The 12,849-nt window shown below is 38.1% G+C and overlaps 1 protein-coding gene across 2 annotated transcripts in view; it reads left to right on the forward strand.

Moving 5' to 3' along the window:
* The window catches only part of TFRC (transferrin receptor), a 28,698-nt gene extending 22,579 nt beyond the window's left edge, over positions 1 to 6,119 (forward strand). For both annotated transcript variants that reach the window (XM_039250854.1, XM_039250853.1), the window contains exons 17-19: positions 598 to 819; positions 2,149 to 2,289; positions 3,127 to 6,119. In XM_039250854.1, the coding sequence (XP_039106785.1) occupies positions 598 to 819; positions 2,149 to 2,289; positions 3,127 to 3,369 (606 nt within the window). In that variant the 3' untranslated portion in view covers positions 3,370 to 6,119. The remainder of the gene's footprint in view (positions 1 to 597; positions 820 to 2,148; positions 2,290 to 3,126) is intronic.
* Positions 6,120 to 12,849: the final 6,730 nt, after the last annotated feature.

A 12,849-nucleotide genomic window follows, 5' to 3' on the forward strand; every position in this document is an offset into this window, starting at 1 on the left:
CAGGTGATACAGAAGTGTATAGTCTGAAAGTAATTGAGGTCAGATCAAATGATTGGCAGTGAAATTGTCACCAAGGACAATGGTAGGAAATAAAGTTGAAAAAAAGGTAGTTAAATTGTCTAATGAAGGTGGAGAGAAGTTGTGAGCATCAGACATTTTTGTTAGAAAGGTAACATGTATGAATGGGTGAAGTGCTGAATCATTTGGAAGGAGGTAAATTTAGGTCTAAGTGTGATGCTTTATATCAAAAGCACACTTTATACATGCTCCTCTATTTCTTTATTTAATGGACCAAACTTCCCAGAGAAGAAAATAAGGATACAACCTCAAGAAATTTGGCTAGAATCTATTCAGGGTATATGATGTGATGGGACAGATTCCGTAGAATCTAGAAGTAGGCACTCTAGGAGTAGGTCAGGTTCAGAGGAAGTGGCAAAAGTGGTATTAAAGTAATGGATGTGAGATAAAATTGGAGTAGGTATATATTAGAAGCAAGGGAAGAATTGCAACTGTTACTACCTTGGCAGAGAAAATGAATGTGAGGCTCCTACTTTTATGACCCTCCTTTGAGTACATTAACCTAGCTTTGTTTTTCAGGACACAGATTATCCTTATTTGGGTACTACCATGGATGTCTATGAGAAACTCAGTCAGAAAGTTCCTGAGTTGAACAAAATGGCACGTGCAGCAGCAGAAGTAGCTGGTCAGCTTATAATGAAACTTACCTATGATCTTGAATTGAACTTGAACTATGAGATGTATAATGACAAAATACTTTCATTTGTGAGGGATGTGAGCCGATTCAGAACAGACATGAAGGTAAGTAGTAATTAAAATCAGGTTCTTACTGCTTAAATATCAAGCAATTCTGATAGTTAGCTGTTCCTGAGAAAGGACATGATTGGTAGCCAAAGTACATTTTAAGGTGAACTGATGTATAGTTTTTCTTAGAATTTATAATTCATTTGAAAGGAAAGTTTAGAGGCTGTGGGTTATAAATCTAAGATATACCACACTAAATATTTCAGAGTCTAGAACTGTGTTAACTTTTGTTAAGGTATGTTAGGTTTTTGTAATTCCGGGCAACCTGTAAAGAGAATCCAGAGAGTACAAAGATCTTAACCATGACTTTGAACCTATGAGTTTGGGCCATATATCATAGCTGCCTTTCAGAGATGTCACGAATGGAGATATAACATAGTAATTACAGTCTTAGTGTTGATCCTACGTGCCTATTATTCAAATACTTGATAAAATCAAATCACAATAGGCGCCTGGTTGACTCAGTTGGTAGAGTGTGACTGTTGATCTTGGTTGTAAGTTGGAGCCCCACATTGGGTGTAGAGATTACTTAAAAATAGAATCTTTATTTTTTATTTTTTTTTTAAACATATTTTATTTATTTTTGATAGAGAGATAGAGATAGCATGAGCAGGGGAGGATCAGAGAGAGAGGGAGACACAGACTCTGAAACAGGCTCCAGGCTCTGAGCCGGCAGTCAGCACAGAGCCCGACGCGGGGCTCGAACCCACGAATCGTGAGATCATGACCTGAGCCGAAGTCAGACGCTCAACCGACTGAGCCACCCAGGCGCCCCAAAAATAGAATCTTTAAAAAAATCAAATTAATATTAATATGGCTTCTAACTGGTTTTATGGTACTAGAAGTCAACAGAGATCCTTAAAGTAAATCACTGATAAACAAATCTTAATGATTATGGCTTTCTTGAAACTTGAAACTAATTGTGACTGATCAGAAAATAGGAGTTATGAGACAAGTCACTAGCTTCTGAAGTTCACTGAACCAAAGTGTTTTCAAATTTCCCCCCCACAGGGAAATTGAACTGGAAACAATATACTACACAGAATATATATTCCATGAATTATGTTAAATTTCTCCCTGAGGACAGCTTCCTTATGACACTAAGAGTGGATAATTGTGCCATCTATTGGACTCAAATATGAGTGTACTACTCTAGTTTATAGAGCGTGGGCCCTCCTGGGCAAGGTGCCGAAGTCTTCACCTTGTCCGCGAGCCACCCCCTTTTACCAGAACCAGCTCCCTTGCTACCACTAAATTAGAAAGGTATAGAATAACATCCTTAGAAATACAACCTCTACTAGGGAATGTTTTGTCTTTCTACTTTAGGAGATGGGACTGAATCTACAGTGGCTGTATTCAGCACGTGGAGACTTTTTCCGAGCTACCTCCAGGCTGACAACAGATTATAGGAATGCTGAGAGAACAAACAAATTTATCATGAGGGACATCAATGATCGTATCATGAGAGTAAGTAAACTCCTAAGAATAGAAAACCAAAGGATGTTAATTTTTAACTAGTGAGCCTTGCATTTCTAAAAAGCACAGTAATAACTCTCGGAGCCTAGCATCCGTTGCTGCTTTAGAACTAAGCATAGATTTTTAACTCTTACTTACTAGTAAGATCTAGAGCCAGCATCTTTTTTTTTTTTTTTTTAATGTTTTATTTATTTCTGAGAGAGAGACAGCATGAGAAGGGGAGGGTCAGAGAGAGAGGGAGACACAAAATCTGAAACAGCCTCTGAGCTAGCTGTCAGCACAGAGTCTGACATGGGGTCCGAACCCACAAACCGTGAGATCATGACCTGAGCCGAAGTTGGACGCTTAACCGACTGAGCCACTCAGGCGCCCCGAGAGCCAGCATATCTAAGTGGGAAATACAAGAGACATGTGCCCCAGTATTAACCTTTTTTAAGATTTTAAAAAACATTAAGAAGGGATGATGATTTTTAGCTGTCATTTTCTCTGTATTTCTGTTCTCTAATTCAGCCCTCAACTGCTTTTTTTTTTTATCTTAATCTGCCTGGAAGATGCAGAAGACTTGTTACAGTGGAAGCTTGGAAATTTTCCATATGTGTGCTCCAACTTAAAAAAAAACCAATACAATTGGTTCATTTTTACAGAGGAATTGACCTGTTTACTTTATAATTTTAATGGTAGAAGATTAGTAGCATGGTTCTTCACGTTGCTCAGTTGGGTGAATTTTCACATTTCAAGTGAGAGAATGGCCGTTTTACAGTGTCAGGTCTTTTCCTCACAGCAGAAGTCCCAGCACTGTAAGTTCTCACATATGTTTTGTTTCCATAGGTGGAGTATCACTTTCTCTCACCCTATGTATCTCCGAGGGAGTCTCCTTTCCGACATATCTTTTGGGGCTCTGGCTCTCACACCGTGTCTGCATTACTAGAGCATTTGAAACTGCGCCAGGAAAATAACAGCGCTTTTAATGAAACACTGTTTAGAAACCAGTTAGCTCTAACAACTTGGACTATTCAAGGAGCTGCAAATGCCCTCTCTGGTGACATTTGGGACATTGACAATGACCTTTAAATGTGATACCCATAACTTATATGAGAACAGCAGGGTAGTGTGATTTCTAGACTTGTGCTGGTTGTGCTAAATTTTTAGTAGGGCTATAAAACCTAATATTGTTAAAATTCTACCCAACCATCTTGGTACCACTAGATTTCTTTAGGCAGCAGCTTTTAATACAGGGTAGGTACCTGCACTTCAAGTTAAAGTGAATAACCACTTAAAAATGTTCATGATAGAATCTCTTCTCTGATTTTCTCTAAAATTTTAAATACATTGTATGGTAACTGCCTCTTTCTTGTTACAGTTATGACAAAGTCAGAACCAGTAACGTAAACTATTGCTCTAAACCCTAAGGACATAAACTGGTATCTTCTAAGTGGGAGGAGGAAGGTGGTATCTGCTGGAGGCTGAAAGTGGTAGCTTAGTGGGATGCTCTACCTGCACTTGATGCTGGATAGGAGATACCAGGTTGTAAGACCTTATTCTCCAAATGAGATACATGCCTTCCCTAAGGATTTAGCTGGTTTCCACATCCCTGAATGAAACAGTTAACTTTCAGAAGAGATAGGACTTGTTTTCTTGCCAGTGAGGTTCAACTGTTTATCACAGGAGTAAGGCCTTAATGTGTTAAACCTCAAGATAACTTATGAAAAGAGGAGACCGGAAGCCAAAGACCTAGATTCTCTTTTCCTCTTGCCCCTGCCCCATAAGCCTTTGTTTTATTAGTTTTTTCTCGTTTCTGTGTTTCCCAAAGTATTTTGAAAGAAAACCAGCTTTAGGTGTTTAATTTCAAACTCAGTTTGTCAGACTTTAAAGAACACACTGCCAAATTTTGGCCGAAGTGTTAATTTTTTGGAAAAGCTTTCTATCATTTTGGCACTGAGATATTTATTGTTTATTTATCAGTGACAGAGTTCACTATAAATGGTGTTTTTTTTATAGAAGATAATTATCGGAAGCAGTGCCTTCCATAATTATGACAGTTATACTGTCGTTTTTTTTTAATAAAAGCAGCATCTGCTAATAAAACCCAACAGATACTGGAAGTTTTGCATTTATGGTCAACACGTGAGGGTTTTAAAAAACAGCCACGAGCCACATAAAATTATAAAGCTAAATATTGGTGAAGGATTCAATTAAATTAGGAGTTGCAAATCAAGTTAGATTTCTGTTTAGCCAACCAGATAAAAATGGCAGTTCTCTTAAAGGGAAGAACTTGTGACCAAGTTAATACATTAATGTCACTTAAAGGCTGTAATAGTACTCCTCTATCTGTGAAATTTTACAGCTCAGTTAATCCAAGGTGTAACTTTTAATTCGAATTTTGCAAAATTTCCAGTACCTTTGTCACAAACCTAACTCACATTATCGGGAGCAGTGTCTTCCATAATGTATAAAGAACAAGGTAGTTTTTGCCTACCACAGTGTCTATATCGGAGACAGTGATCTCCATATGTTACACTAAGGGTGTACGTAATTATCGGGAACAGTGTTTCCCATAATTTTCTTCATGCAATGACATCTTCAAAGCTTGAAGATCGTTAGTATCTAACATGTATTCCCAGCTCCCTTTAATTCTCTATCTTTTAGTTGCAGAAACATTTTATGGTCCTTAAACATTTGGTGGGTGAATTCAACCACTATAAAATAAAATTACTTCATTTGAGATTCTTTGCTTTTAAACCTAATGTAGTGTTTTGTCATATTTGTGGTTTCTCTAGGTCTTCTGTTTAGTGGGATCGTAGTCCACATTTACAATGTTTGCCGTTGACAAATGAATTTAACTTTATCTCCTTATTTGCATGTCATCTCCTGGAAACTTAGTTCATACAAGTTTGAATCCAGAATTGACCTTTTAGCTTAAATCGGGAAACTTGTATAGGAGGCTCAGGGGGCGGGGCGGGGAGTGAAACGTGTAGGGAAGCGAAGCTTGCAAAAGGATCCTCAATCATGTCTCCCTCCCCATTAGTATGTGGTGGTTTTAAGTTAAATAGAGATTTGAACAAATAAGTTTGAAGCTACATGAGTAAAAACTTCTAGTCCACCATCATTATAACCCTCGTAATCAGCTCTTTGTTATAGGGCAGTTCACCCTAAGAAACTGACGCCTAAAAAAAAGTCCATAGACTTAGCATTCCTTACCTAAGTTAACATAGGTCTAGATTATTACAGCCTCACTGAATTGTTTCACTGCTCGCAGTCTGTTTAGTCTTCATGGTGTTTTATCTTGAACTGGTGTTTAGTGTAGCTACGTGGAAAGGTCATAGCTGGGATTCCCGATTTGGGTATCATGCTTTACCACACTTTAATGAAAGCTTAGTAACTTGAAGACACACTCTGAATATGGGCACACATTTTACAGCAGTAGATCTCTTTAAAAAACCTCTTTTCTATGGTGAGGACTGAGTTATTTCTAACCAAAAAAGCCAGCAACTGGTAAGACACTTAATATTCCTGAGTGAAATGTGTATCTGACTAGTGACAACCTGCTGGACTTCAGATTTTGTCTGGTTATAGGTATCAGGTGCATTTTGAAGATAAAGGATAATTGAGCTCTATCATGATTCGCTATTCTAGAACTTGCATGACCTTTACTCTGTTTCCTCTTTGAATGTTCTTGAAATTTTAGTCTTACTAGACTTGCCAACCTACTGCTCATCGATACCTTTGTAAACAAGTGATATGCCCTTATAATTGTGTCCAAGCTGGTATGTGCAACAGTGTGGAATTTCTTTATCTGATTTAATAAAATGCTTCAACACAGAGTTGTCATTTTTTAAAAAATAGAGTTTATTGTTTTAGGGGATGCTTGGGTTCACAGCAAAATTGAGCAGGAAGTACAGAGTTCCCATGTACTCTCTGCCTGCCGCCCCCTGGCCCACCTCCTCCCACTGTCAGCATCTCCCTACCACAGTTCACGTGTCACAGTTGAACACACTTCGACATATCATTATCACCCAGAGCCTCTAGTTTACATTCAGGTTCACTCTCAGTGTTGTATATTTTATGAGCTTGAAGAAATCTATAATGAAACATATCCACCACTTATAATACAGAATACTTTTATTGTCTTGAAAAATCCTGTTCTCTGCCTCTTCATTTTCCCTCTGCCTAATTCCTGGCAACCACTGATCTTTTTACTGTCCATAGGTGTTGCCTTTTCCTGAATGTCATGTGGTTAGAATCATATAGTAGGTAGCTTTTTCAGATTGGCTTCTTTCACTTAGTAGTAATATGCATTTAAGAGTTGATAGCTCACTTTTTTTAAAGTTCATTTATTTTGAAAGTGCTTGCATGTGTGCAGGGTAGGAGAGAGAGAACCAGCAGGTAAGGGCAGAGAAGGAAGGGTGGAATCCTTCCTAACCAAGCTCAGACTCCCCAACTGAGATCATGACCTGAGCCTAGCGAGGTCAAGAGTCAGATGCGTAACCGAGCCACCCAGGCACCTGATAACTCACTTCTTTCTGGTGCTGAATTTTATTCCATTGTCTGGATATAACTTAGTTTATTTATCCACTTAGCTACTAAAGGACCTCTTCATTGCTTCCAAGTTTTGGCAACTATGAACTGCCAAAGTTTTGGTTGCCATAAACATAATGTTTTTAAAATGTGGACAGGTTTTCAGTTCATTTGGGTAAAGACCAAGGAGTACAATTGCTGGATCATGGAAATCGTACGCTTAGTTTTATAAGAAATTTCCAAACTGTCTTCCGAAGTGGCTGTACCATGTGAATTCCTGTAGCAGTGAATGAGAGTTTCTGTTGCTTCACATACTTGACAGCATCTGGTGTCTGATGTTTTGGATTTTGACCATCCTAATAGGTGTGCGGTGATACCTTGTTTTGATTTCCATTTCCCTATTGACATGAAGTTGAGCACCTTTTTATATGCTTATTTATCAAACATCTTTGGTAAGGTGTTCAAATCTCCTGCCCCTTTTTCTAATTGGGTTCATTTTATTTTTGAGTTTTAACAGTTCCTTGAATATTTTGGATAAACTACCATCATTTGTCAGATATGTGTTTTGCAAATATTTTTTCCCAGTCTACGGCTTATCTTATTTCTCCTGACAATGTCTTTTGCAAAGCATGAGTTTATAATTTTAATGAAGTCCAACTTAATTTTTATTTCACAGATCATGCTCTTGGTATTTTATCTAAGTCACTGCCAAACCCAGTGTCATCTAGATATTCTCCTGTGCTGTCTTCTAGTAGTATTACAGTTTTGCATATTAGTCAGGTCTGTGGTCCATTTTGAAATCAGCTTTGTGAAGGGTATGTGGTCTGTGTCTAGATTCATTTTTTTGCATGTGGATGTCCAATTGGTCATGAGTTTTTGTTAATAACTCTAGTCAGACTCTCCCCTCCAGAAATATGAGTTAAGTAATTTTAAATGTCCTTATAGCCACATTAAAAAACTAAAGAAATATGTGAAATTTTTCTCTATTTAACTCCATATATCCAAAATACTGTCATTTCAATGTGTATGCATTAAAAATTACTGCCAAGATATTTTATATCCCTTTCTTCAGTTAAGTCTTCAAATTCCAGTGTACTTCTAGCTTATCTCACTTTGGAATAACCACATTTCAAGGGCTCAGTAGCTACTTCTGGTGAGTGGACACTACTGCTATATAGCAAAAGGCATAATTGGTAGGGCTTTTTTTTTTTTAAACAGGTTTTCTATGCAGTTACCAAAACAATTTAATCTCATCACTACAAGTGTCAGCTAGGATCCTTCAGTATGATCGCAGGAATTGCAGCTCCTAGAATAAGGAAACTTTAATTGCTTCCCGTGTCCAAGCTTTCCCCTGTGAGAGTTAGTAGCCACATGCATATCCTTGAGGGAGAAGCAAGACAGTAATTAAACTGCTGTGTTCTATGGGGGGAAGTGCCTCTGAAAGATGGTGGGTGAGGAGACAGTCCTAAGCAACTATTTGAAGGCATCTATTTATTTGCAAGGTATACTTTCCCTTGGAATATAATACAGCAGATATTGATAGCTTCCTTATGGCTACCAGTGGGTTTACTTTTTGGGTGGTTAAGTCAGAGCCTTTGCCATTTGATACATCTGTCCTTTAAACTGTCTAATGCATCTCACATGGACTACTTTGTTAATACCTTTGTTGAAAATATGTACATACTAATTAATGGTCAATATGCAGAAGCATCTGATTGAAAAGTTTTTTTCACAATTTATCTTGCTCTCTTCAGTCATCAGTTTCTTGCATATACTTTCAAAGTAGTCTCTGCTTAAGTGAGAATGTCCATGAAACCTTCATAAAAGCACACATGGAGGAGGGGATTATTGGTTCCACTATCACAGTGGAAATCCCTACAAGCCAACCCTCTGACTGCTGACAATGATAAACTGGTTAAAATGGAAAAAAATTCTCTCTGCCCCTCCCTCCCTCCCTCTCTCTCTCTCTCTCAAAAATAAAACTTAAAAAAAGAGGGGGAGGCACCTGGGCGGCTAAGCATCAGATTCTTGATTTTACCTCAGGTCATGATCTCACCATTCGTCAGATTGAGCCTCATGTGCTCCACACTGATAGTGCAGAGCCTGATGGGGATTCTTTGTCTCTCTGTCCCTCCCTTGCTCCTGCACATGGGCTCTCTCGTTCTCTCAAAAGTAAAATTGGGGCTCCTGGGTGGCTCAGTCGGTTGGGCGTCCAACTTCAACTCAGGTCACGGTCTCACAGTTGATGAGTCCTGCATGGGCTCTGTGCTGACAGCTCAGAGCCTGGAGCCTGTTTTGAATTCTGTGTCTCCCTCTCTCCCACTCCCCTATTCACACTTTGTTTCTCTCAAAATTAAACATTAAAAAATTATTCTAAATAAACTTGTTAAAAATAGAAGATAAAAAAAACCAAGAAAACCACCCAGGGACTTTAAAAAGTAAATAAAGGCAAACAGACCAGGGAAGGTAGTAAAACCTGAAGTATTTGGCAAGAACAAAAAGAGGAGACAAATAATAGAATAGTGGGTATGCCGAAGTCCGACCACATCAATAATTATATTATTGACCTATTAACATTCTGATTAAAAGTCTGACAGTGGGTTAGGGGGAAAAAAGCTCATATGCTGCCTATAAGAAACACTTTATATTTTAAAAATATTTATTTTGGGGAGAGCACAAGTAAGGGAGGGATAGGGAAAGGGGGACAGAGGATTTGAGGCCAGCTTCCCAAGGACAGGCTTGACAGCAGTCAACCTGATGTGGGGTTCAAACTCACAAACTGCAAGATCATGACCTGAGCCAAAGCCGGGAGTTCAATCGAGCCACCCAGGTGCCCCAAGAAACACTTTAAAGACACAGATGAGGGGCGCCTGGGTGGCTTAGTCGGTTAAGCGTCCGACTTTCGCTTAGGTCATGATCTCGCGGTTCGTGGGTTCGGGCCCCGCGTCGGGCTCTGTGCTGACTGCCAGCTCAGAGCCTGGAGCCTATTTCAGTCTGTGACTCCCTCTCTCTCTGACCCTCCCCTGCTCATGCTGTCTCTCTCTCTCTCTCTCTCTCCTAGAAATAAAAAAAAAAAAAATTAAAAAAAATAATTAAAAAAAAAAATAAAGACACAGATGAGTTTAGGATTAAAAGATGGAAAAAAAATAGAACAGGCAAAATTAGCATGAGACTAGAGTGGCTGCATAAATGCCATAAATAGACTTCAATATTATATTTAATATTTCAGTATTCAATATTCCAATAATAGATTATTACCATAGATAAAAGTTAGGAGCATTTCATAATAATAAAAGGAACAATTCATCAAAAAGATAGTATAAATGTGTATGTGCCTAATACCCTTAAAATACACGAATAAAAAGTCTAAAGAATTGAAGGAAGAAACTGACAATTTTGCCATTGTAGATTTTTTTTTAAATTAAAAAAAATTTTTTTAAGTAGGCTCCATGTGGGGCTTGAACTCATGACCCTGAGATCAAGAGTCATGTGCTCTACTGACAGCCAGTACATTTAAAACACCTAGTTAGTAGCCAGTAGACAAATTAGGACAAAATATTTGAACCACTTTATCAGCCACTTCAATCTACTTGACATTTATAGAACACTACCTCCAACAACTGCAAAATACATTTTTGGGGTATGTATGGCATATTCATCAAGGTTGAACATATTCTTGGTTGTAAAACAAGTGTCAATGGAAGTATTGAAATTATATTCTCTGTATTCTCTGAATTGTATTCTCTGACCACAATGGAGTGAGAAATCAGTTACAAAATATCCAGAAAACCCCAAAACATCAGGAAATTAAGCCACATTTTTAAAAGTAATTTATGGGTCAAAGGTGAAATCACAAGAGAAATTAGATAAATTTGAACTTCATGATAATTACAATATAAAACATGTGGATGCAGGTAAAGCAGTAGAGATACACTGCTTAGTACAGGAGCCACCAACCACACGTGATTAAATTTAAATTAATTAGAATTAAAAGTTCTAATTTCTGGGGCAGCTGGGTGGCTCAGTCCTTTGAATGTCTGACTTTGGCTCAGGCCGTGATCTCATAGTTTGTGAGTCTGAGCCCCACATCAGGCTCACTGCTGTGAGCCTGTCAGTGCAGAGCTCATTTAGGTCTGTCCCCCTCTCTTCCCCTCCCCTGCTTGCAAAAAATAAACAAAAACATCTTTAAAAATCTAAAAAAAGAAGTTCAAATTCCTCAGACGCACTGACCACATTTCAAGTGCCCAGTAGCTACATGCGGCTAGTGGCTACTGTACTGGACATCAGAAAGTCGAATATTTCCATCACTGCAGAAACTTCTATTAGACAGTTGTGGCTTAGAGGTTTTAAATATAGTAGAGAAGAAGAAACCTCTAAAATCAATGACCTAAGTCATTGATTAGACTTAAAGTATTAGAGAAAGAAAATCAAAGTAAGTCCAAATGAAATGGGGGAAAAGAGGAAACCTTATACAGAGCAAAACTCAATAAAGTGGAAATCAGACAATAGATAATAAAGCCAAAATAGAATTCTTTGGAATGAAAAGCACAATTGAAAAACCCCTAGCTAGACTGATTAAGGAGAACATATATGTTAATTTTTCAGTTAATATAAGAAAAATCAGGAAATCTGAATGGCTCTATATCAAAGAAAAAATTTATCAAGACTTTCCAAAAAGGAAACTCTGGACCCAATTTCATTGGTGAATTCTACCAAACATTCAAGGAAGGAATACCACCCATCTTACACAAGCTCTTTCAGAAAGCAGAGGAAGAAGTTGTTGAGGCTAATACAACATACCAAAGCCTAACAAAGACATTACAAAAACTACATTATAACGAATATAGATGCAAAAACCCTAAATAATACTAGCAAATTGAAAACCAACAATGTGTAAAAGGATTATGTATCATGACCAAGTAAGATATACTCCAAGAATGTAGGGTTAATGTTCAAAAATCTGGGGCTCCTGGGTGGCTCAGTTGGTTGAGTGCCGACTTCAGCTCAGGTCATGATCTCACAGTTTGTGAATTTGAGCCCAGCGTCTGGCTCTGTCCTGACAGCTCAGAGCCTGGCGGCTGCTTCGGATCCTGTGTTTCCCCCCTCTCTGCCCCTCCCCTGCTCATGCTCTGTATCTCTCAAAAATAAAATAAAACTTTCAAAAAGAAAAAAAAATCAATGTACCCAGCAATATCCCACCTATATATATATACTTCAGTGAAATGAAAACATATGTCCACACAAAAAGTTATACATGAAAGATCATAGTAGCATTATTCCTCATAGTCAAACTAAAAACCCAAATGTGGTATAAGCATACAATGGAATATTACTTGGCAATAAAAAGGAATGAAGTGAAGTAATATCATGGAAGATGGCAGAGTAGGAAGCCATTCCTTCACATAAATAGCTATTGAGCTGGCAAGAACTGTCTAAAGTAACTATTTTGGAACTCTGGAGTCTAGTTGAACACTTGCAAAATCCAAGGTAGAGCTTGATGAAGAGGATAGTAAATTTCAGTAAATTCTAGTCAATTTTAGCCTTTGACGTAGTGGCTACTATCCCCTACTTCCCAGCCTCAGCGCAGACAGCTGAGAGGAGGGACAGTGGCCCATGATCCTGGTGCAGCTTCCTGGAGCCAGGGTAGGCAATAAGGACCTTGTCCTCTAAATATCAAGAGTTATGTATTTAGTCTGACACTTAATGCATTTAAGTCCCAGTTGGCTGAAGTGACTCAAAAGGGATTTAAAGAGACAGTATTTCTCTTTGAGAACCAGACAGTTAAGGAAATTTTTTGTCAGGTCACTGGCTGACTACAGAGACAACAGAACAGAAACTTGAATAACCACATACAAGCCATACACGCTTTGCAAAAATAGTTTGGAAATGTCACAGACACATGGCTTTAATCCTCAACAAGCAGATTCCACAATCTCTGAGGAGTGAGAATTAGATTTCCAGAATTACCACAATATAATGCTCAGTATGTTCAATTCTCAGTAAAAAAAAAAAAAAAAAAAAAAAAAAAAAAAAAAA

Source organism: Hyaena hyaena, unplaced genomic scaffold, assembly GCF_003009895.1.
Source record: "Hyaena hyaena isolate Hyena2069 unplaced genomic scaffold, ASM300989v1 scaffold_382, whole genome shotgun sequence".
Classification (NCBI taxonomy): domain Eukaryota; kingdom Metazoa; phylum Chordata; class Mammalia; order Carnivora; family Hyaenidae; genus Hyaena; species Hyaena hyaena.